At 48.1% G+C, this 22,907-nt stretch overlaps 1 protein-coding gene across 2 annotated transcripts in view; it reads left to right on the top strand.

Moving 5' to 3' along the window:
* The window catches only part of VANGL1 (VANGL planar cell polarity protein 1), a 32,739-nt gene extending 13,195 nt beyond the window's left edge, over positions 1-19,544 (top strand). For both annotated transcript variants that reach the window (XM_069478929.1, XM_069478928.1), the window contains exons 4-7: positions 12,602-12,735; positions 14,090-14,222; positions 15,087-15,321; positions 19,221-19,544. In XM_069478929.1, coding sequence (XP_069335030.1) covers positions 12,602-12,735; positions 14,090-14,222; positions 15,087-15,321; positions 19,221-19,481 — 763 coding nt within the window. In that variant the 3' untranslated portion in view covers positions 19,482-19,544. The remainder of the gene's footprint in view (positions 1-12,601; positions 12,736-14,089; positions 14,223-15,086; positions 15,322-19,220) is intronic.
* Positions 19,545-22,907: the final 3,363 nt, after the last annotated feature.

Genomic DNA, 22,907 nt, shown 5'->3' with positions numbered 1-22,907 from the left:
TCATGTTAAATATCTGCTAAGTGCAAGCCCAGAACTTGGGGTCCAGCAACACAAGGATGGCTGCCTGCAAAGCTTGGTCTGTGAACCTGGGAGCTCACAGTTATTTGGGGAGAGACCAGTGCACCTCTGTACAGCAGACAGATGCTGAAACAGGCCTGGGTGTGGGCGATAGGAACACAGGAGAACAGGGGACTTCAGACTGTGGCAGCTGTAAAGCCCAGCAGGAGATGGTCTGTCTGAGAACAGGTCTTGCTGAAGTTAACACAGTGTAGAGGTCTGGCTATGGTCCCAGTGGAGGTGAGTGAAACTGGGACTCTGCAAATGTAAGTAGCCAAGATACTGGCCAGGACTGGGGCCTGCTGTGGTTTTATTTTGGAGCCTTCAGCCCTCGTTGGTGTGAATCCCACCTGTGCAGGTGGGAAAGGGAAGGGCGTCTTCTCACCTTCGGTAGCCCAGGGTGGTGGGGCTGACTCCCGTCCCTGGGCTCCCACGTGCTCCTCCCTCTAAGACTGGTAGAGCTGCCCACTCGATGGGGTGGGGGCAGGGAGGGGGCAAACCAAACCACTCGAGGAAAGTATGCCTGTGGTGTGTTCAGAAAACGTAATTAGCAGCAGCCCTGGTGTCTCACCACACAGCTATGCTGGTCGGGGTAGAACCGGGTGGGCGAGGCCGGGCTGATTGTGCTGCACAGCTCACAGGATTGCTGAGACCTTAGTCCGTCCCCACTGTGACCAACAGCTGCCCAGTCTTTACTCCTAGAACTGAAGCCAGTGCCCCCAGCCCCCCAGGGAGACCCAGAGGGTGGTGAGTGTCAGCGGCCCTGGGGGAGAGGGTTCTGAGGCGGTCCCCAGCCTCTTCCTTTCAGCTGCTCTTCAGGGCCGTTTGTTTCCTCCTCTCCCTGCCTTTAATAAGGCCCCCTTTTTCCCTCACAGGGAGCCCCTGGGTCATGAGGGGAGAGAATGGCTGGGGAAGGAGACGTCTTTGCTTACAGAGGCAGCCCTCGGGCAGGGCCGGATGCCCGTCTGACAGCCGGTCTGCTGGAGCCAGAGCCGGCCGGGCATCTCTCCCTGCCGGCATTGTGTGGGCCCGGTCACCCGCCGGTGCCAGGGCTAAATCTGGTCTGAACCCAGCGGTGGCTGGAAGAGTCACTGGGCCAGAAATATAACTTCTAAGCCCTTTTGTGAAGTGTGGAAACAGACAGGAGGGAAGAGGGAGCGGGGATGGACAAAGTGAGTCTGGGAGATCAGAATAGCAGGTCTCCGCCAGACCCAGCCGGAACCGCAGGCCGTTGCTCTCCCTTCATGTGAAGCCTCTGCCGTACGTAGCAGCAACCTATTGGGCTCGGGCACGGGGCGCGGGTGAATTCCTTTTTTCTGTTTTCAAAGATGGTTTTACTGAATCGACTGAGCTATTTTTGAGCGTTGTTAAAAGAATGCCTACTCTTTGGTTTCTTAAAGAAAATAGGCTTCTCGTTAGCCCTCACAAAAGGCACTTGCTGTTGGCAGGAATGGGGTTTTGGGCTTATTTCAAAACTTTCAGAAATGTAAAAAGTTATTGTTATTGAAAGTGAGTTACCACAATTACATTAAAACCTTTGCCCAGTGCCTTAGGAGTTATAGAGGGCCTTTCCTAGGTTTGGGCTCATTTGCCCGCCCTCCCTGCTGCCCTGTCAGGGGTCTAAGCATGTGAGGTGCTGGTATCCCCCTCATACAGTTGAGGGTCACGAGCCACAGGTCATAGGGGACCTGTTCAAAGTCACAAGAAGCCAGCGCTTTCCTCTGTATCACACCTCTCGCCCACCGTCCTCTCCGCAGCACCCTGGGGTCTCGCACAGTCGGTTTGTGACTCTCCTTGCGAACCTCACTGGTCATTTTCTTGGCCTCTTTCTCACAGTGAGCTGCTAACTTTTCCAGAATTTCACCAGAGACTGGCGATTTTTGATCTGACTGTATTTGGGGAGTAACCTAGAAGAACAGAAAAGACTAAAAATGACACTTAACTACCCTGATTAATAGTTTCTCAGTTTTGAAATCTTTAAAGGAAAATTCTGTGACTATTGGCACATAGGTGCTGGTATAGTTGATTAGATCCGAGATGTAGAACAACAAAGAAAACCTTGACTATTAACAGTTACATAGTCCTTACTATGTGCCTTCTAAGCCATTAACGTGCAACTCACTTAATCTTCACGACAATCCTGTGAAATGGGTACCGATATTCTCCTTTTCAAATGAGGAAACTGAGGCACAGGAGAGTCAAGTAAGTTGTCTAAGGCCTCACATGGTTTGTAATCGTGGGAGCCAGGATTGGAGCCCAGGTTCTCTGGTTCCAGAATGATCTTAACCATTTTACCATTATTCACTGCCTGTGAAGGGAGGGTTCATGTTCACGTCACTGCTTTAAGAGCACGTGAACGAACTGACAAGCAGTGTTTGAGTGCTGGCCACGTGCCAGACTGCATGCTAGCATTTAAAGCGCAGCTTCAGAGCTGGAACAGACAGTGCAGAGGATCGTCAGAGACGGCTTGGACTCTGAGGTCTGTTCCTGAGCTTCATTAGTTATTTTATTCATTCAGTGGACCAAGCTTGGTCCTTATGACCACAGCTGTAGGTGTGAGCCTTTGGTCAGTACCTTCTGTATTTCACACGTCTCAAAGAAGATGTCTTTTATCTATTGTTGAATAATGTCTACCGCAAAACTTAGTAGCTTAAAACAACAGCCTTTTTAGTATTTCTCACAGATCTGCACCATTTTGCTGGTCCTGCCCGTGGTCCCTGTGTGATTACGCTTGCAGCTGGGGCTGGGCTCTTTTCATGTATTCTGAGGTCCTCTCCTCCTTTGCGTGCCCTCTCCTAGGTATTTTGTCACTAGGGTAGCTAGAGTTCTTAAATGACAGCTCAGGGGGCAAAAGAGCACAAAAGCAGAAGCTACCAGGCCTTTTGAGGCCCAGGGCCTGGAGCAGGCGCAGTGTGACCTGCTGCATCCCCCGATGGAAGCAAGCCCCAGCCCCGATGGAAGGAGCGAGGACTCACGAGGCGGAGAACACACGGAAGCTCAGCGCAGTGCAGCAGACTCGCACGGCCAGGACGGGCTCTCGTCCTCAGAGTCTGGTTATTCTCACTCTGTGTGTGGCTGTAACAGATTTACTTATTGATTTCTGTATGTTAAAAAGTCCAGAAGTAGCATATTTGGAGCCTGGGCGAAGAGCTGCTTTAAAGAGATGCATGACCATCAATGAAAATGGTGCCTGGTAGTCATCAGCAGGGAGCGGGCCAGAAACCACAAGGACAGATGCAGCAGTCAGCACTCTGGGGCACTTTCTACTCACAGTGGCCCGTTCTGTAGGATATTCATATCACTCAAGTTCCCTTGTACCTGATTCCGCCAGCAGATTTTAATTGTTTGGTCTGGTAACTGATCACAGAACCAACTGCCCGTGCTTTTGAAGAAATGATTCTTGGATTGCTTTTCAAACAGTGGAAGTTCGTGATTGTCCCATTGTTGTGTTGAAAAAGACTGTTATGGACTGAATGTTTGTGTTTCCCCAAAATTCATACGTTGAAGCTCCAAGCCCCAGTGTGGCTGTATTTGGTGATGGGGCCTCTAAGGAAGTAATTGAGGTTAAATGAGGTCATAACGCAGGGCTCTGATCCCATAGGACTGGTGTCCTTAGAAGAAGAGACTTCAGAGACCTCCTCTGTCTGCACACACATGCTTAGGAAAGGCCCTGTGAGGCCATAGGAAGAAGGTGGCTGTCTGTAAGCCAGGAAGGGAGCCCTCAGCAGGAACCGAATTGGCTAGGACCTTGATCCTGAACTTTTATCCTTCAGAACTGTGAGAAAATAAATTTCTGTTGTTTAAGCCACCCCCTCTGTTGTATTTTGCTATGACAGCCTGGGCTAAGACGGAAATATTATGTACACTGGTGATTTTTGACCCCAAAGCTCCAGAAAACCATGGGGTCCACTCTGCCCTGATTAAGTAGAGCTCATCCTGTCCTTTCTAGCACGTGTATGTATCCTCCTAGCTTGAATGGGGCCTTGCTTCTCTGGGCTGCACTTTGGTTTTCTAGTTTGAATTGAAGAAGGAAGAGTCTCCTAGGGAGGTTAAAGTTACTCCAGGCTGTATCTACGATATATCCAGCTCCTTTTGAAATCTTTTGCCCGGGTCAAGTCATAGCCAAGGGTGATTGTACTGCTGATCAGACTTGGCTGTCGTGCTAGGCTACCCACCTCCATCCCATGTTCCAGACTAGAAGGCTGGCACCAACGGTCTCAGGAGAGCCCAGAGCCATTGGCTGTGACATTGGGGATTATTTTGAAATGATCATCAGAGGTTTTGGCTCATATTATTACGATCATGGTTTCATGTACAATCTCATTTTTAGAAATGTGTGCTTTTTTACTTGTGTAACTACTTTTCAATAAAGATATTTTGCCAGCCCTCACCCCTACTACCTAAAAAAGCAAAGGATAAAAACGAGTAAGAGCTGAAAAGTAGAGTGTGAGGCTTTTGCTGAGACTCTGCTTTGCTGTGGGAGAATTTCGAAGGCGGGAATGGAGCTGCCGTTTGTGGTTAGGTCCTGTGGTGCCTGTTAAAAGTGGCTTTAATGAGAGTGTAAGGTGCTGCACACTGAAGCCCTGTGTTTATTCAGCTGCCTCCTGGCAGCAGCCACAGCTGGGACGGCTTCGACTCTGCCCACAAGCCTTGCGCCCTCACAGCGCGGCTGCCCAAGGGGAAGGAGCGGGTGGGTGAAGCTGGCTTAGGTGGCCGTCCTGAGGGGCCCCTGGGAGCCGGTCGAGCTCCGTGCATGCTGTGCTGTTTGTTTCCTAACGGACTCATGCTGCAGGCCAGGCCTGGCCTTCTGCACACTCACACAGATCGATGGGTGTGATTTGGTACAGCACGTGGTGAGGCGGTGACACTCCGGAAGGCCAGTGGACGGGGTCTCCTTTCGCTCTCCTGTAAAGCCGCAGCACAGCTCTGCTCTGGGCCCCGCCCGGTCTCTGTGAGTGGAGATCCAGCTGGACAGGCCAGTAGCCCTCAGGCTCCAGACTTTTCCTTGTGTGCACCTGTAGTTTACTCGAGGCCAGGCCACGGGTGTTGAGGCAGGTGAGCATCTGGGTGGGTCTGGAGATGTTCTTAGTGTGTATCTAAATGTACTTCTTACAGCACTCTTAACAGGCAGTTGTCTTTGATCCCCGCGTCTCTGCTGTTTATCTTGGGGTGATTCAGCACCATAATTTAAGGTGCTGAGAAAGCTGAGTTCCCATCCCAGGCAGGGGAGGTGCAGCACAGGTTGGACCATGCAGGGAAGGGACAGCGTGACAGGGTCTATGCCATGGCCGACAAGCAGAGCCACCAGCCCCCCAGCTGACTGTGGCAGAGCCAGACCTGTTGCTGAGGGGAAGCTGTCTCGTGGGTGCCTGGCGGGAGCGGTCTGTCGGCACCTCTGTGCTGTGGGGAAGGCAGCCAGAGGGGTCCAGCCACAACCAGCTCAGCTGCTCAGAAGGAGGTTGTCCGACAGTGTTGTCTCTGCAGTCGGGACTGCCTGCTGGATCGTGGCGTTATGCCCAGGAGTACGCGTGACAGCTCTGTGTTGTTTAGTTCCTGAGACCAGAAGGACCAGATCATCGCATGAGCTGTTAGCTACTTCTGGTTCTCACAGACTTTACCCAGTGTTGATAGAGTGGTCTCCTCTGGGCACGCTCTGGGTGTGGTTTTCTTTATAGTATTAGAGAGGAAATTTTCCAGGGTTATACTTTATTATCAGAAATTTAAAGTAGGCACAAGAAAAGGCATGGAGAAGTGTCCTGGGTGTCCCTAGACTGCACTTGCAGGCCATTCCCTGAGTACCAAGTCGTGTTGATTCTGCCTCCTTGGAGCTCTGGGATTAGGAATCCCAGGCTTTCAGTCTGCTTGTGCGTCTTTCAGTGGGGATACCCCATGGGCTTGTCCTCAGCCGGATAGTCAAAGCAGAGGCCAGGGGCACTTTCCAGCTTGCACGTAGTGATTCAAAGAACTTGGTTGCTGAAGTTTCCACGTATCTGAGGAGCCAGCAGGCCTGGGGCGTGGCTGGGTTGGGGTAGCCGGGCCTCCCCAGCTGGGCAGAGCCTCTGGTCTGTTTCCCCTCTCGGGATAGGTGGTCAAGGTCTCAGGCAGCAACTTCTGGCTCTCCTGCTTTATCCTGACAAAGCCCCACAAAACCCAGGCTTTCTCTCAGCTCGTGTGCAGTTTAACCTGGACCTGTTAATGCACATGAGCTAATCCAGCTTTTGCCCCTCCTTGTCCTTCTCAAGTTCCAGGGTGATCATTACCTGCTATCTGTGTGGGACTTGTGTAAGCTGACTTCTTCAATGCAGCTGTTGAACACACATTTTAATTAAAAGGCAGAAGGGTCAGGAGATATAAACACTCATGTGTCTGGTTGTCAGCGAAGGCGGCGGCGGCATTCAGGAGCTAATTATATTTGCTTCTCTGGGACTCACACAAATATTGTCCTGACTGTCAGACGGAAGTCATTTATCTCCACGTGCAGGGAGCAGTGGAGCCCACACATCCAGGTAGATTTAGCTTTTGTTGACGCTTCTGGGAAGTAGCAGGTGGGTAAAACTGACGGCATCACCTGTCTCGCCTTGGTTGGGGGTCTTCACAAAGACCTAGGTTTGGGCCCTGAAATGCAGCCTTACCTTAAAGAGTAGGTGATGGGTGGCCTTAGTATCCAGGCAGCCTTTAGTACTGGCTTCCCTTGGTGGTCCCTGCCACTGACCCTCTCTCCTGCCCACCCTCTCCCCTCACCCCCTCACCTTATATTCATGCAGAGCCTCAGTTAGTGATGGCTTCAGCCCAGCCTTGCCCTTCACCTGCCTCTATCCTTCCTTCCCTAAGTTTGCCGTAACAAAGTACCACAAACTGGGCGGCTTTAAAACAGTTTTCTCTCTCAGTTTCTCAGAAGTCCAAAACCTAGGTCTTCGCAGGGCGTGCTCCCTCCGAAGGCTCTAGGGAAGAGTCCCCCCTCGCTTCTGCCTACCTTCTAGTGGTTCCTGACGCCCGGGTGCTCTCTGGCTTGCAGCTGCATCACTCAGTCTCTGCCCCCAGCATCGCGTGGCCTTCTTCTCTGTATGTGTCCCCATGAGCCTTCTTTTCTTATAAGGACACCAGTGAGACCTTACCTGAACCAATGATAATAACATCTGCAAAGACCCTGTTTCCAAATAAGGTCACATTCTGAGGTTCCAGGTAGATGCAAATTTTGGGAAACACCGTTCCCTACAGCAGGTTTCTCAAAGCTGTCCTGTGACTGGTCACTGGCCCCATTGCTCCTGTAGTAGATGTTCAGGAGGATTAATACCAGCCTGTTTCCGCTCACACTGCTTCCTCTGCCTGGAATTTGCTTTACAGCCTGTTGTCCGCATGGTGTGACCGTCATTCATCTTTTAAGACTTACTCCAAACCTCAGCTTTGCCTCCGCTGTGGATCTTCAACTGGAACACTCTCCCCGCCCCATGCACAAGCTCTGTCACAGTCTCTGAATCACTCAAGGGTGCTTATTGTCTGGGTGATTGTCAACACCCCTTGGAGTGTAAGGCCAGGTCATAGAGTTCAGAATTGTCCCTACTGATGTTTAGGCTCATGAGATTTAACTGCTGCAAGGTGATGTCCACATCAGCCAGCAGCTGGTATATTTGGATCTCACAGGCTGTAACTGGAATTCCTGGCAAGCTGCCTGTACCAGGCCTGCCCCAGTCATTTCGGTAGCCTTTCAGTAATACGTTTTATGCCACTGAACACTTTGGAGCCCACTGACCATGTTACAGCAGGTTTTCTGTGTTGTTGCTCCCATCCTACAGATGAAGAGTCTGAGGTTTGGGGAGGTAAATAGTTTGTTCAAGGTGAAAGAGCCAAAAGGCGTGTTGTCTGGGGCCGGAGCCTGTACCCTCCACGCAATGTGTGCTTCGTCCCAAGGTCTTTGTGTGTAGACTGAGGCCCAAGCATGGTGGAGGGTGCATAGGACATTAATTTGGTTTATTATCAGAACTTATCTTTCAAAAATATGTCTTTCAGATTTTTATGAAATAATATGTGAACTAACAAGGTGCTTCTCTCCGAGTCTGTTTAAGAAACGTAGCACAAGGGTGAGCCCCTCTTCTCCGTTGCCATGGCAGTCATTTAACAGTTGTCAACAACACTGCAAGTGCTTTTGTGGTTGATTAGACACCAAAGACCATGACATTTCACATTCCACCCTCTTTGTCCTGCAAAGAAAACAGGCCAGTGAGGCAGCATGGTCAGCAGCGAGTTTTGAGTTAAAATGTGGCTGTCACATCCCCTCAGCCATTGCCGCCCTGTCCTGACCAGGAGTTCAGATTTGGGCCAGCCTAGACCAGGCACAGCTGAGGAAGGAGGTTGCTTTCCCACCGGTGACAACATCAGCTTCTTCTGTTCCAAATATTCCATTAGCCATGTTGTCTTTTCATTTGTGTATCTGGTATTCCTGTATTTGTGTTTTCACGTAGCTCTCAAGTGATTTTTTCTCACAACTAGGCATCTCCGGGTACTGTTTTCTACAAATCCACGTGGTCTGTGAAAGGGCATTTCCCTGGGTAGTGACATTGGAGGCTACCTTGGCAAGTGGCATTAATCGAGCTCAGAGTTCTCTGTCTTGGGAGAACTCCATGCCACAGGGTTTTGGTGGGACCAGGCCCGCAGTTTATACCTCAGGCCACACCTACTGTAATGCAGGGTTCCTGCGTGAGAGCTGTTAGTCAGTTACCGCCCTTTCTCGCCCAATGTCATGGTGATAAGGGAGCTGGCAAGTTCTCACCGGCTCCATTTTTCTTGCCTCCCTCCTTTCCCAGAGATTATCTAATCTAGACTTTGGGATTAGTTGAAGGGTTTGCTTTTGTTCATGGTTTTATGAAATAGATACTCAGGACTGACCTGGGAGAATGCTAGGGTTTGCTGAGTGAATAATTTAAGCGAACAAATATTATATCCCACGGAGAAAGCCCCTCACGCATGGGGGACTTACGTAGATAAACTTTGAAGGGGCAAGACTAGGCTTGGCCAGTCTTGGCTCCCTCAAAGACATCACAAGTCACGTGTGGTGGCTGTTGATGCTGTGTGCTTGGGGACAGATCGTGGGGACCGAAGAGTTGGAAAAGGCTTCCTGAAAGGAGTCAGTCCTGCTTTACCCCTGTGTGGTTCCGTGCTTGGAGGATGCAGAGGAGGAGAGGCAGGAAGAATGCTGAGCCCTGGACTGGCCCAGGGAACGCGTGCTCCCTGTGTCCCGGCCTTGTGGGGCTGTGACTTAGGCCAGTGCCCCGGCACAGCAGTTGGGAGTGACTGATAGCCTGTCACAAGGGGGAATGTAGAAAAAATGTAAACAAAACAGCCTGAGTATTCAGGCTTGCCGCAGCGTGGGACAGATGGCCTCTATCTCCTGATCGGACCCGACGTCATCCCTGTGTTATATACATGGTGCAGCTCAGTGACTGACACATTGTCATCATGCCGAGTCATTAACAAAGCTGAAATCATGTATTGCTTAGCTCACTGTCTTCACAAAGATGAAGAAAGGCATATGGGATTTTATTCCAAAAGATCAGAACCATTCTAAGTTGGGCACTTCAGTTATGTGTTATTTTCAGTTATATGGAAATTCTCATTCCCTAATGTTGCTAGAGACGCCCAGCGTCAGGCAGACTGTTTTCTGTCGGTGCGGGTCTGCACAACTCTTAGACGTCTGTAAACTGTGTCCTGAGAGCCCTTCGGCTCCGGCGTAGGCTTGGCAGCCTGGGAGGCCGGCCGGGCCGCGAGGTTCTGAGTCACCTGGTGCCCTGTTGAGACGGCGGTGCTGGGGGAAGAGAAGGATGCTGGCACTTTCCCCCTCTTTGGTTTTTCTGAGCAAAGGTTCTTGATCCTTCGAGGACGGTGAGAGCCACGCCTGTGACACATGGGGCCCATCCCACGGTGCCCGGCACATCACAGGGGACACCAGGGCCCTTCCTGAGCAGCATTCAGGTGGGCTGTGGACCTGTCCATGTGGGGAGCGTCTGTGGAGGCCCCGTGCAGGCAGGTGGCATGGCGGAGCCCTGCTGGAGCTGGCCATGGACAGAAGCTCCTTCTCCGGGCAGCGCACTGTCTGGGGTCACGGGACAGAGGGCTGAGGCACGCAGCCATAAAGCTCTGGCCCGGCCGTCCCTCACAGGCCCTGACTGAGTTAGGGAGATTCCCTGGGCTCCTCCTTGTGGCCTGGCTGAACAGAAAAGCAAAACCCAACAACCACAGGGGAGTTTTGCTTTGAAGACAGGCCTGAAAAGAATCTGTGAAAAGTGCCTTTTAAGTTTTAGATTTGATCTAAAGGATCAGGAGGCTAGAGATGTTTCTGTGTCAGTACAGGAGTGTGGGATGACATGGTTTTGGACCCCAGTCTAAACTGAGACTTATTTCTGTGCAGGGGGGCTCCTTGTCTCACCAAAGCCCAGAGACTCTGGAAAAGCAACATACGGGGGCAGGTGGTGTAGGTGCACAAGGGAGTGTTTGTGTGTGTGTCTCATTAAAGAGAGGGGGTGGTAGATCCCTGGATGGAGCAGGAGATGAAGGATCATGTGCCCCTCTGTGGACAATGCCGGGGACAGGGGCAGGGAGGAGGCTAGGGCCACACTGAGCTGGAGATCACCATGCAAGAGTGTCAGAGCCAGCAGAGTGGACTTTTGTATAAAGATCTGTAATGACACACGAACCCCAACTCAAGAGCCACCTGCTCAGGAAAGCTACTCTTGCACCCTCCCCTGTCCTGGGCAGTTAAGAAATCTTCTCTGTGCTTACTCAGCCCCATGTATCCCAGAGTGAGAGCACACTTTTTGTCATACGGTTTATGTTCATGCACCTGGCTAAGGAGAAGCTGTCTAGTCGCAGTGCTTGGCAGACACAGGTATTATACTTAAATATGAGAATGACAAGTGAATGACTGAGTAATTGAATGACTAGGACTTTCAAAATGTGGATTTGCTCTTAGAAATATTATATTTCCATTATGCAAGTTTGGTTTCACCAACTTTCCCCTGACGGTGTTCCCTAGCCTCACACGATTGCACACATCCAGGATGACATTAAATACCAACCGAATGCAGATCACCGAGCTGGGCACTGTTGGCGATAGAACTAAGAAAGCTTTGCCAGGATTTTGCTCTTAGGGAGCTTAGCCAACTTACTTCCAGATTACACTCTGTTAAACTCTTAAAGCAGAGCCCCGGGGGCACCTAAGGAGGTGGATGGACAAAATTTCCAGCTGATAGGTAAGGGGCTGCATTTGTCTCGGTGTGAAGTGCAGATCCCTGAGCCACTGTGACAGTATTGGAACGCAGCGTGGTCATCCAGGCATCAAAGACAGCCCCGTCCTGGCACTCTGGCTATTGTAACTAATCCTTGTAAGCCCATCTCCTTAGCAGAGAACTAGGAAGGAAGATCTAAAGGGCAAGATAAAAAGGTATTTGTGGCATTTAGCACACTGGTAGTTGGTGAGCAGCTTAAGAGAGCTGGAGATGTCAAGATGTACACTGTTACACGGAGGCCACACGTGACGGGGAGAGAGGCCACGCTGGGGATTTGTGAGTCTCAGGGGAGTGCCAGCTCTTCTGTTTATTAAAGGTGTGCTGTTGTGCCGGTCAGAGATGTTTGAGCCCCCGTTTTCTTACCTCGAATGATTGTGAGGGTCAAATAAATGAGGTGTGTAAAACCCCCTTGCTGTATCATTGCAAGCTGCTCTTCCAATCTCTTTCACAGATTCTTTTCATCTGAGACCAAGAGCGTGTTCTTTTGCCACCCAAACTCGTTTCTGAGCATGGGCACCCCCCACGTCCTCTCTCCTGCTTGTTGAGATTGCCTCCTCCCTGCTCGCCTGCTGCTCTCTGCGGTCCACGCAGGTGGTAGGTTGGAGACCTAGGGCACAGGGACAGGGATGGCCTCCTTCGTGCCCCTCTGCTAAGGGCCACAGACAGCAGTCCAAGGGCTGGGGCCTCACGGACCAGGGAAGGTCAAATGATCTCAGCTGAGGCCTTCTTTTAAGTCGATGGATGGATGGATGCCCTGTACGGATGCAATTGTTCTGGTCTGTATGAAACCCAAACCCCGGGATTTCTTACACCCAGGGACAGTGAGGCACAGGGACAAAACCCTGAACTGGGACCTAAGAAACCTGAATCTGTTCTTTATTCTTTCACTCATTAGCTCTGCGACCATCAGTGAGCCCTTTTTGGGGTCCTCAGTTTCTTCTTTTGTAAACTGAGGAAAAATAGAAAATGCTCTGTATAGCTAAACCCAAATGTAAGTTATGAGTTGTAACTTCTACCTCTTTCAACCATTGGCCAGGTGGGATGTGGCTGATGACATAGCCCAGAAGAGGGCACAGAAGCCACTTGGCCACGGGTCTTAGCTTTATCTTTAAATTCTCATCCTGGAGACAAAAGGTGTGGTGGAACCCAGGAGACTTCTGTGTTATCTTTGCTGTTTTGTTACTTTACCTGAACCCAGAACATTTTCACTTAGAAACTACTTATTCAATCAAAAAGTTTTGCATTAATTTTCTCTTTTTTCTCAGTATTCAGCGAGCAGCATTGGTGGTTCTGGAAAATTACTACAAAGATTTCACCATTTATAACCCGAACCTCCTAACAGCCTCCAAGTTCCGAGCAGCCAAGCACATGGCCGGGCTGAAAGTCTACAATGTAGATGGTATGTGCCTGGAACCCGTGTCTGTGGTCTGTGTGGCGGGCACACGGGCGACTGCTTAGTTTCAACTTCGTGGTGCGTTTGGTTCTACTTCCTCTCTGTGCTTACCTTTATGGTGCTTTCTCATTTCAGAGCAATTTCTTTTCTTTTTCTTTTTTAATGCAGGTAGACATTTTTAGAAGAATATTGACTTACAGTCTACCTATGTGGGAAGCTCATTCATTTTGGGATTTTATGATTGAAAATAATAGCGATGTGTTTCCCACCTCTTGCCGGGAACACCTTATGTTGAAAGCTGTTAGGAAGAAGCTGCTTTTCAAAATTTGGATAGATTACCCAAAGACTCAGCAAGCTACCTAAATCTACTAAGACTAGAAATCTCAGGCATCTGGTGAGATACTTACAGGCATTTCTCAGTCCTGGCTAGGAGCTGGAGTTGAGTGGGTGTCAGGAGGCTGGAGGCCAGGCTGGGGAAGCCTGAGCTTCAGGGTATCGGATGGTTCAGTGCAAGAAACAGGACACAGTGTCATTTCTTCCTGGGTACCTTGGGTGAAGGCAAGAGTGTGCAAACCCTGGGAGAGGATCATGTTGTCAACAAGTCAAGTGATTTATATATAGTATCAATTTTTAGTGGCAATTTTACCCATGATCTGAAAACTTAGCAACCAGTGATTCCCACTCGTGAAACCAAGTCACCAGCCAAGTAGGTTATCCGCAAGAAAGCCTAAAATCTTTCTGAAGAGTTAAGGTGGTCGGTGGTCATAGAACAAGGCAGGAGTTGTAAACCTGTATTAATAAATGGGCCATTATGTGTGTCCTCAAACGTTGGCATTTTCTGTATGTTGTGGCTGCCATGGCATTCCATCATGGCTTGTTTGCCAGCGTGTAATCAGTGTCTTATGTCCCTTGACTTTCTTTGTTCCCCGTCTGTCCATGTTCTCCTTGTCCCTCTCATTCTTTCTCGTTGTCTTGTTGCTGAAATGTGATGTCCCAGCTGCCCTTATGGCCAAACTGAAACTTGATGTAACAGATGGTAAGTGACATCTCCGGCACACTCTGTGTATTGTTTTTGGCCAACGTTTTAATTGTCGAACCTTCTTCATCCCCTTCTGAGTTCTTTTTCCATTTCCACTGATCAGATCAGGGTCTAGGGAGGCTTCCCTGCTCTCACGCCTTGGGGGTACGTAGTGAGCGCAGTGGGGGCTATTGTTTGCCTCCTGGGAAGTTGCCTCCAGGATTGGTGTGTGCTTCACAGGGCTGGGTGTCAGCACTGACAGACTGTGCTACTAGTTTTCTGCTCAATTTTCCAGCCCCTTAGTATTAAAACTGTTCTTCCTCCTCTGTCCTTTCCCCAAAGGCCCTAGTAACAATGCCACTGGGCAGTCCCGGGCGATGATCGCTGCCGCCGCCCGCCGCAGGGACTCAAGCCACAATGAGCTGTATTACGAAGAGGCCGAGCACGAGCGGCGAGTAAAGAAGCGGAAAGCAAGGTATACCACCCTCTTGGCGCCAACGCCCTCGTGTTGTAGACTTCTTTCTTTTCTTACTGCTAGAGTGAGATTTCTGTTTATAAATATGACCTGCTTGAGCCTTTGAAGTGTACTTTGCTCCAGTGTTTCTCAAACGTGAGCACGGATGGCATCGCTGGGAGGGCTCATTCAAACACAGATCGCAGGTTCCAGGCCCTGCAAAGGTTCTTGCAAAAGTTCAGTAGGTCTCGGGTTGAGTCCAAGAATTGGCATTTCTAAGAAATTCCCAAGCGATGCTAATGCTGCTGGTCCACTCTCCGAGCGAGCCTGCCCTACATCTCCAGAGCCTTGCTGGTTTTCACAGTCTGATCGTGTTGACTGAAGGGGACAGCGTCGGTTTCCATCACGTGTGCTGTGCCTCTTCCTTCCTTTTCCCGGGGGCTGCTGGTGTGGGTGGCTGGATCAAGGGGACAAGGTTCTGGCTCTTTATAAGGCTGTTTCTGTACCACCAGGCACCTCTGTGCCCAGAACCTTTTTTAGCCAGAGTTTGAGAGGCCTTTGAATTCTTTTTATCTAACCCTTCATTGTAGAGATGAAAAAAGGATTGAAGTGAGTTTCCCAAGCTTATTAGTAGCAGAATTGGAAAGAGAGTTCATCTCGCAGTCCTGAGGCTCCTTCCTCCTCACCCCTGTGGCCCTCATTTCGCATGTTGTTTTTGCATTGCCTTCCTTTCTCCCTCCCCTCTCAACCCTCTGGGGGACAGCTGAGGATGCGAGCAGCATGATTGGGCCACAGCAGGGTGGGCAGGTGTCTCTCCAGGTTCTGCGTGACTCTGTTCTCAAGCGGCAGGCCCTGTCCTGATGACTGTGTTACACCGCCTTCCAGGCTGGTGGTCGCAGTGGAAGAGGCCTTCATCCACATCCAGCGTCTCCAGGCCGAGGAGCAGCAGAAAGCCCCCGGGGAGGTGATGGACCCCAGGGAGGCCGCCCAGGCCATTTTCCCCTCCATGGCCAGGGCCCTCCAGAAGTACCTGCGCACCACGCGGCAGCAGCACTACCACAGCATGGAGAGCATCCTGCAGCATCTGGCCTTCTGCATCTCCAACAGCATGACCCCAAAGGTGCGCTGCCCTGGGCTGGCTCTGCCGGCGTCAGCCTGACTTGTCACTGAGCTTGGCCAGTCACGTATTCGGGTGTTACTAGACATGATAAAATCACAGGCTGCTTCTCTAAAACACCAAGTAATAAGAATTAGTGATTCCCACTTATTTTATAGTATCTTACTACATTTGCTTTTTAAATGTGCCTTTTGAAGGCCTCTAGATTCTAGCAGAGGAGAGAATTTCACTGAGAGACAGTGTAGAGTAGCGACTGGGGTGCTCTGTGGACTCTGGAGCCGAGCTGACTCATTCTAACCTGGCTTCTCCACCAGTGAGCTGCGTGGCCTTGGGTAAGTAGTTTAATGGCTCTGTGCCTCGGTTTCCTAACCTGTAAATTGGTGATAATACTAATAACTACCTCATGGTTGTTTTGGGAGCTAAAAGACTTAATTCATGTGAAGTACTTAAAACAGTACCTGTCATATGATAAGGACTGACTAAATAGCTATTATTATTAGCAGTAGAAATAATGCCATTAGGCATTTTGGATATTGTGAAATTCGTTTTACTGAATGGTCTTTTGGATTATATTAGCACACTTTTAGGGATATTACAAGAAACAGCTGTATACCTAATAGAGGGGAGTGGCCAAGTAGGCAGACTGGAGTAAGGGGGTAGCATGTGACTTCTCTAAAGAGAGGTGAGTTTAAATCCTGGTTCCACCGCTTAACTGGTTGGTGACTGTGCACAGGTCACGCTACACTTGTTTCAAAATGGGGATCATAGTAATATCGACCCGATAGGGTTGTTTTATAAGAATTATTAATACATTAAACATGGCAACATGGCATATAAATCATATAATAGAAAATAAATGAATTTGGCATGTAGCATGCGTGTAACATTTGGTAGCTATTGTTTAGAATAAGGACCGTGTTCAGACATTGCACCATATGTGTGTCCTACTGGTTACGTGGTCAATCACTGACAACCCTTAGGAAAGCAATACAGAAATACTCAGTAAGAAACCATAAGGTCCTCTGCATTCTTTGACTCACTAATCTCCCTCCTAGGAAGAGTGTTCCGCACAATCAGATATATACAGGAATATACACAAAGATGGTTTTTGTAAAATAAGCTGTAATAACTCCAAACTGGAAATAAATTGAAACTGTAACAGTGGCTTATAAATTATGGTATATATCACCTTTTGAGTCACAGAAAAATCTTTGTTAGAATATTAAGGTACAAAAAGCAGAGTGCAAAAAGGTATGAACACTATGGTTGCAAATGAGGAAAATACGTGTGCGTTAGCAAAGGGATGGCATGTGCCATGTAGAATGAAAATTGTTTTCCTTTTTTCAAGGCTCTTAAGTTTCCTGGTTGCTTTCTGTTTCATTGAAAAATTTTGTACTTTTCTAAATTAAAAATAATACCTGTTATTTGTATAAAAATTCAAACATTAAAGCAAAGTATAATGTAGAAGGTGAAGTTTTCATCCACCTCAAACAGTTCGTATGATAAGGAGTTGGTGTATGTTCTTTCAGGTGTATGTCTGTATATTTTTAAAAGCAGAAATGGGAAAACAGCAGACATGGGATCATATTCTCTCTTTCTCCCTCTATATGTGTATATGTATATCTCTTGCTTTTTTTTTTAACCTAAAGCTATCCCTTGGCTGTCTTTTCATGTCAGTGAATACAGATCTAACTCATTCTGTTAATAGCTGCATTTTACTGTACCAAACTGATTGCCTGTGGATGCACATTTGGATTAAGGGTTTCATTAGTCAAAGTGAGAGCTGGCTGTTTTGATAATCAAATTTTATTGGAGCACAGCCACTCCCTTTTATTTACATATGACCTATGGCTGCTTTCACTCTGCACCAGCAGAGTTGAGTAGCTGTGACATAGTATGGCTTAAAAAACTGAATATATTTACATTTATAGAAAAGTTTGCCAACCCCTAGTCTAAACAGTATTGCAGGGAATACTTCTTTACATAAGTATTTGTGAAAGTATTTCTGAACGATAAATTTCCAGTAGAGGAACAGCTGCATCAAAGTTACAGATCTGCCAAATTGTCCTTCTAGGAGGTTTTGCCATTTTATACTTTTTGCCTTTGGTGTCTGGGACATTTTCTTCTTCTTCTTTCTTCTTCACAGTGTCACTCTGTCAGCCTAGCTCACAGCAACCTCAAACTCCTGGGCTCAAGCAATCCTCCTGCCTCAGCCTCCTGAGTAGCTGGGACTACAGGCATGTGCCACCATGCCCAGCTAATTTTTTCTATATATTTTTAGTTGTTCAGGTAATTTATTTTTATTTTTAGTAGAGATGAGGTCTCGCTCTTGCTCAGGCTGGTCTCAAACTCCTGACCTCGAGCGATCCTCCCACCTCGGCCTCCCAGAGTGCTAGGATTACAGGCATGAGCCACCGCGCCCAGCCTGGTGTCTGGGACTTTTTGTCTCTCCATATAAATGGCATCTTTGCATATCATTCTTTTAAATCTTTGTCCATCTAAGAGGAGGAAAATGTTTTTAAATTAATTTATATTTCTTTAGTTATTTATGTGAAAGAAGATTTTTTCATGTTAACTTTCCATTAATATTTAATCTTCTGTAAATTATTAGTTTCATTTCTCTAATCATTGAGTTATTTTTTTTTTAATGATTCGTAAGTGCTGTTTTTATATTAGAGTGTGAAAATAGGCAAGGCTCTATTTTCTGCCTTGCAGTAGATGCCACACAGATCAGACATGATATACCTGGCCAGAGCAGTGAGGTGTGGGTGCAAGGGGAGACCACTTAGAAACTGTCCTTGACTCTGACTGGGACCAGATGGACATATCCCGGTATGTTTCCAACAGTATTACTGGCTCACTCTTTTTCCCTTTTCTCACAGTTAAGTCAGTGTATGTATTAATATTTGATTGAATTCACATGCTGTTGAACTCATCCTCTGTGCCAGGCACATTGGAAATTCAAATTTAAAAAAACATAGCTCCTGCCCTTCAGGAGAGTGAGGTCTCGCGTGAGGAGTGGACAAGCAAGTCAGCAATAATTGTTCCGGAGGTAAAACATCACACGAGAGTTGGTGATCATAGTGGCTTGGAGGAGGGCGTGGTAATCTGCCTGAGCGCTTCAGGGGAAGTGGTTTGAGAAGATTTGAAGGGCAAGGAGGAACGTGCTGCGTGACAGCGTTTAGCAGGAGGAAGAGCACATGTGATGGCATAGCACACACGGGAAGGAAGGGAGGCAAGGTGCACATAGCCATGTGCGCACTCGGTTCAACATGAAATAATCACCACTGACTCCCTCACAGCCAGGCATTGCTGTGAGCGCCTTCTGAGGGAAACCCTTCCGCCCTTACTGCAGCCCTGTGAGTCAGGTAGTGTTACTGTCACCACTTACAGAGAGGGTAAATAACTTGTGCAAAGTCACAACCAGGAAGTGGTAGAGCAAGCAGTTTTCTTTCCTGCCAGAATATTCCTGTGCCTATTAGCTCACATTCACTGAGTGCTTCTTCGGGCCTGGTCCTTGCCTGGGCCCTGAGGAACTTTCAGTTCAGGAGGAGAAGGAGGTAGAGGGACATGCCTAGTGGGGCCTGTACCCATGGAGGGGGTGAGGAATCAGCGATGGCTTCCAGGCGAACGCTGATGGCAGCCAGCCCACGTTCCCTCACCTCCATGGTTACCACCACCCTGCGAAGGAGGAGGAGGAAGTCCAAGAAGTCTTCCCTCCCCAGCGATGACGCAATTGTGAAGGTCCAGTGGGAATTCGCTGTGATAATCTGGGCTCTGCTCTAAGGTCTTGGTCTGTTTGGAAAACATTTTTTGTAGGTGTAGGAATGGGTGGCCACCTGGCAGGACTTCCCTGGAAATGAGGTGTTTCTTCCCTAATAGCCTTTCTCCTCTGCTTTCAGGCCTTCCTAGAACGTTACCTCAGCGCGGGCCCCACCCTGCAGTATGACAAGGATCGCTGGCTCTCTATGCAGTGGAGGCTTGTTAGTGACGAGGCTGTGACTAACGGATTACGGGATGGGATTGTTTTCGTCCTTAAATGCTTGGACTTCAGCCTTGTGGTCAATGTGAAGAAAATTCCATTCATCCTCCTCTCTGAAGAGTTCATAGACCCCAAATCTCACAAATTTGTCCTTCGCTTACAGTCTGAGACGTCGGTTTAAAAGTTCTATATTTGTGGGTTTATATTAAAAAAAGAAGAATATATATAGATATATATATATATGTATACCAGAGGGGTGTCCTTTTTTTATTCTCCATTGCTGACTGAAACTGGCAGATGATAGACCAGTAGCCTTTGACCATCTGCACTTTATTTGGAAGGAAGCAGGGGATGTCCACCCTGAAAAAAAGTGACTGATGACATCTGACTTTTGTAACTGGGACTTCTCAAGAAGCCGTTCCCTGGAGTTTCTGTCACAGCTGTAAACCAAAGCGGAGCTGGTGCATTCTTGGGAGCCTCGCCTTACAACAATCAGTTCCCGCCTTTCGTCCCGGACCACGTCCCCCATCGCTTCGGGTCGACCCACTTGTAGATTTCTAGGGGACGCATCTTTAATCCCTTTCAGGAAACCAGTCACTGCACGTCCACATTTGTATTTGTGTATGTAAATGTCCAGTACCACGTCACCCACGAATGTCGTGGGCAGTTCAGGAAATGCCTGCCTTCATCTTTGTTCTTTGTTGCCTTAGGTTCTTCAGAGAAAGATCACAACAAAAAATGTGCACTGTCAGTTTACAGCTGTTAAGTGATTTGATTTTTTTATTTCTCCCAAAGAGAAAACCTACCTGTCCCATTTCTGATCCTGCCCCTCTACTGTCTTGAAGCAGAGAGCCCCTTCCTAGCCCTGTGACTGCCCACCCAGTCTCTACTCCCTCCCACCCTCACCTGGCCAGGGGAGCTCAGCCTTTCCGAGCCCACGGGGGCCTGGCTGTCCACATGTGCCCTCAGGCTCTTTGCACTGCTGCAGGTCAGTCCCACAGATTGCTCCCACAGTGACGTGTGGAGTGTCCACCCGGCGGAACACGGGGAGAGCAAGCCCGCCCCATGCCCCTCTCAGGCTGCAGTAGGAGCCCCACCCTGCCCAGTTCTCCTCTGCGCTGCGCCGCACCAACCAGGAGAGGACCAACACTGTGACTCTGGGGCCGGTGGGTGCAGCTTGGAGCCGTGCAATTTCCTGGGGAGATAAGTTCCCACAAAGCTCCTAGCAAGCTGCCCTGCCAAGGGAGACCACATAATGCCAACCACACCAGCAACTACTGCTGTCCAATCCCTGTGTTTTCTGACCACCGTCACTGTGCAGCTCATCACCTCTGCCACTTACTACTGGGAAAGGGACTCAATTTACACTTACTCTGACTTGTTAGTAAAGTCAGGATAAGGAAAATGGATACTGCGAGTTTGTGAAAGGGAGAGTAGAGAGCCAATCTTGTCCAGAATGATTCATCTGTGACCTGTTTCTTAAATGCAGCTGGTTGCAGTGGGCTTTCCCCTGGTCCTGGGGAGCAGGCGCTGCCAGTGTTGTGGGCAGAGGAGCTGTCCGGGGAAGGGGGGCCCTGCTATAGGGGAGCCCCTTAAGGAGCCACATCTAGACACCTTACAGGGGGCGTCTATGCCTCCGTTTGCCTTCCTGCATCAGCAACAAAACTTTTGGAAGTATTTTCTCCTGCTTTTCCCAGTATTTAGGGTAATCGTTTACCTTGTGTTAGTAAAGGATCACACTGTCAAAATGTTCTTTGTATGTGTGTGTGTACCCTTACTGTTTTATGTGTTCCACACGTGGTACAGTATTTCGGTTGTCATTTTTAAATCAGAATTGGCTTTGGATATTTGTAATACACCTGTACCTGAAAACTTAAACACCATTCTTGCATCAACAGCCTTCAGCTCAAAAAGATATGCTGGAAAAGGAAGGGGAAACCCAGGGGTGTGGCGTCGAGCCAAGACGTACTGTTTAACTACATGGTTTCATTTATGAAAAACACATACCATGTAACCATGGTGCTTCTGTTCTTCTTAGTTTTTGCCTTTAGGTCCCTTCAAACTGAAAATTCCTTATGAATGTCTTTCTCAGGAAATATTTGGGGAGATGGGGTAAGGGGTGGTGACCGTGTGTGAGACTTCGGCTGTGTTGGAGGCTGCTGCAGCATCGATACGGTGCAGCTGGAAGTGCCATCAATATATGTGCATATAGTTAATAAAACTCATCAGCATTCTAAAGTACTGTGCTTCCAACCATATCTTAAATTACCTGTCCAGAAGGGGCCATGGTTAGATTCATTTGCTTTGGCATGTGCATTCCCAGCAGGGTAAAGAAAGGCTTAAATTAAGGAATTTATTTTCTCTCCCCCACCCCCAGTCTTAGTATAGAAGAATGTCAGACTTTCTGAAATTATTGTCTCTGTTTTAAATTGAGTATTGATTTTTTTACATTGACTTTGTATTGCGTCCTTTTTGAAAGAATAACAAAATAAAATGCAGGATCTTTGTAAAGCCTTTGCACTTTCAACCTCTTAATAGCTTGAGTTACTGGTGCAGTGGGAACAATGTAAATGACGTTAAAAAAAACTTAAGGTTTCAGAAAGCTGCATCACACAGTTGAACACAATGCATTTTCATTTCAGTTCTTGGAACCAGTAGGCTATTCTTTTTAAAAGGGGATAAACTGTGCCCTAAGGCTAGTAGAATATAAATTCATATTATAGGAGACAGGATTTCATTTGCCTTAGATGTTTATAGATTTTCTGTAATTTTCAACCTAAGTTATTAAAATTCAAACATTGAATGTTAAAGAGAAGAACTTAATGACGAGTATATGTCTGAGATTGCTCTCTTTCCCTGATGTTTTAACCAGGAGATAACCTGTTCTTAATTGTGGACTTTTGAAGATATGACAACTTTTAATAGTCCATGAACTGAATGTTTAAAAAGTCTACATTCTTAGAGTTGGAAGGGATTTTAAGGCCATGTAGTTCATCCCTCCTTTGCATTATCAAAATGTTAGGTCAAAATTCATAATACTTTCGCTAAAGGGGATAAAATAAGCCCTAGAGAAAATGCTTGCCCAACAGTTTTTTGCCCAACCATTACCTCCCTTTTCCCCTCTTTGTCCATCTGTTTGGAAATCTGCATAGAGGACGGATTCTTCACAGCAAAGGAGAAGAGGTAGCCCGGCTGTATTTATCCTATTGTGGTTCATTGTCTGGATGTGGGGCTCCGTTTTTAGTGGGGTGGCTGGCTGGATAGGTGCTCACCCGCCCTGATCTTTACCATAGGAGTGAGCTCTCATGCCGTCCCATCTTCACTTCCCAGTGTATGTACTTACACAGTAGCTGAGCCCGGTGGGATGCCACTGGTGTATTGAACTGACAGAAACGGATTACCCACGGCTGAGGGTTCCAGCCACTCAATGAAACAGACAAATCTGAGTCCTTGTTTCTTCAATCTGGGCCATGCTATGTAAGCCTTCCTAAATGGGGGTGTCTATTTGTGGGTATTTGATTCCATATATGTGAGCATTTCTCCGTGAAACATCTTAACATCCATGTTATCTGTAGCACAGAGATGTGTATCTCAGCAGATACATGGG

This window comes from Eulemur rufifrons, chromosome 8 (genome assembly GCF_041146395.1).
Source record: "Eulemur rufifrons isolate Redbay chromosome 8, OSU_ERuf_1, whole genome shotgun sequence".
NCBI classification, from domain to species: Eukaryota; Metazoa; Chordata; class Mammalia; order Primates; family Lemuridae; genus Eulemur; species Eulemur rufifrons.
The sequence above is the reverse complement of the archived record's forward strand: the minus strand, read 5'-3'. Positions and strand labels throughout refer to the sequence as shown.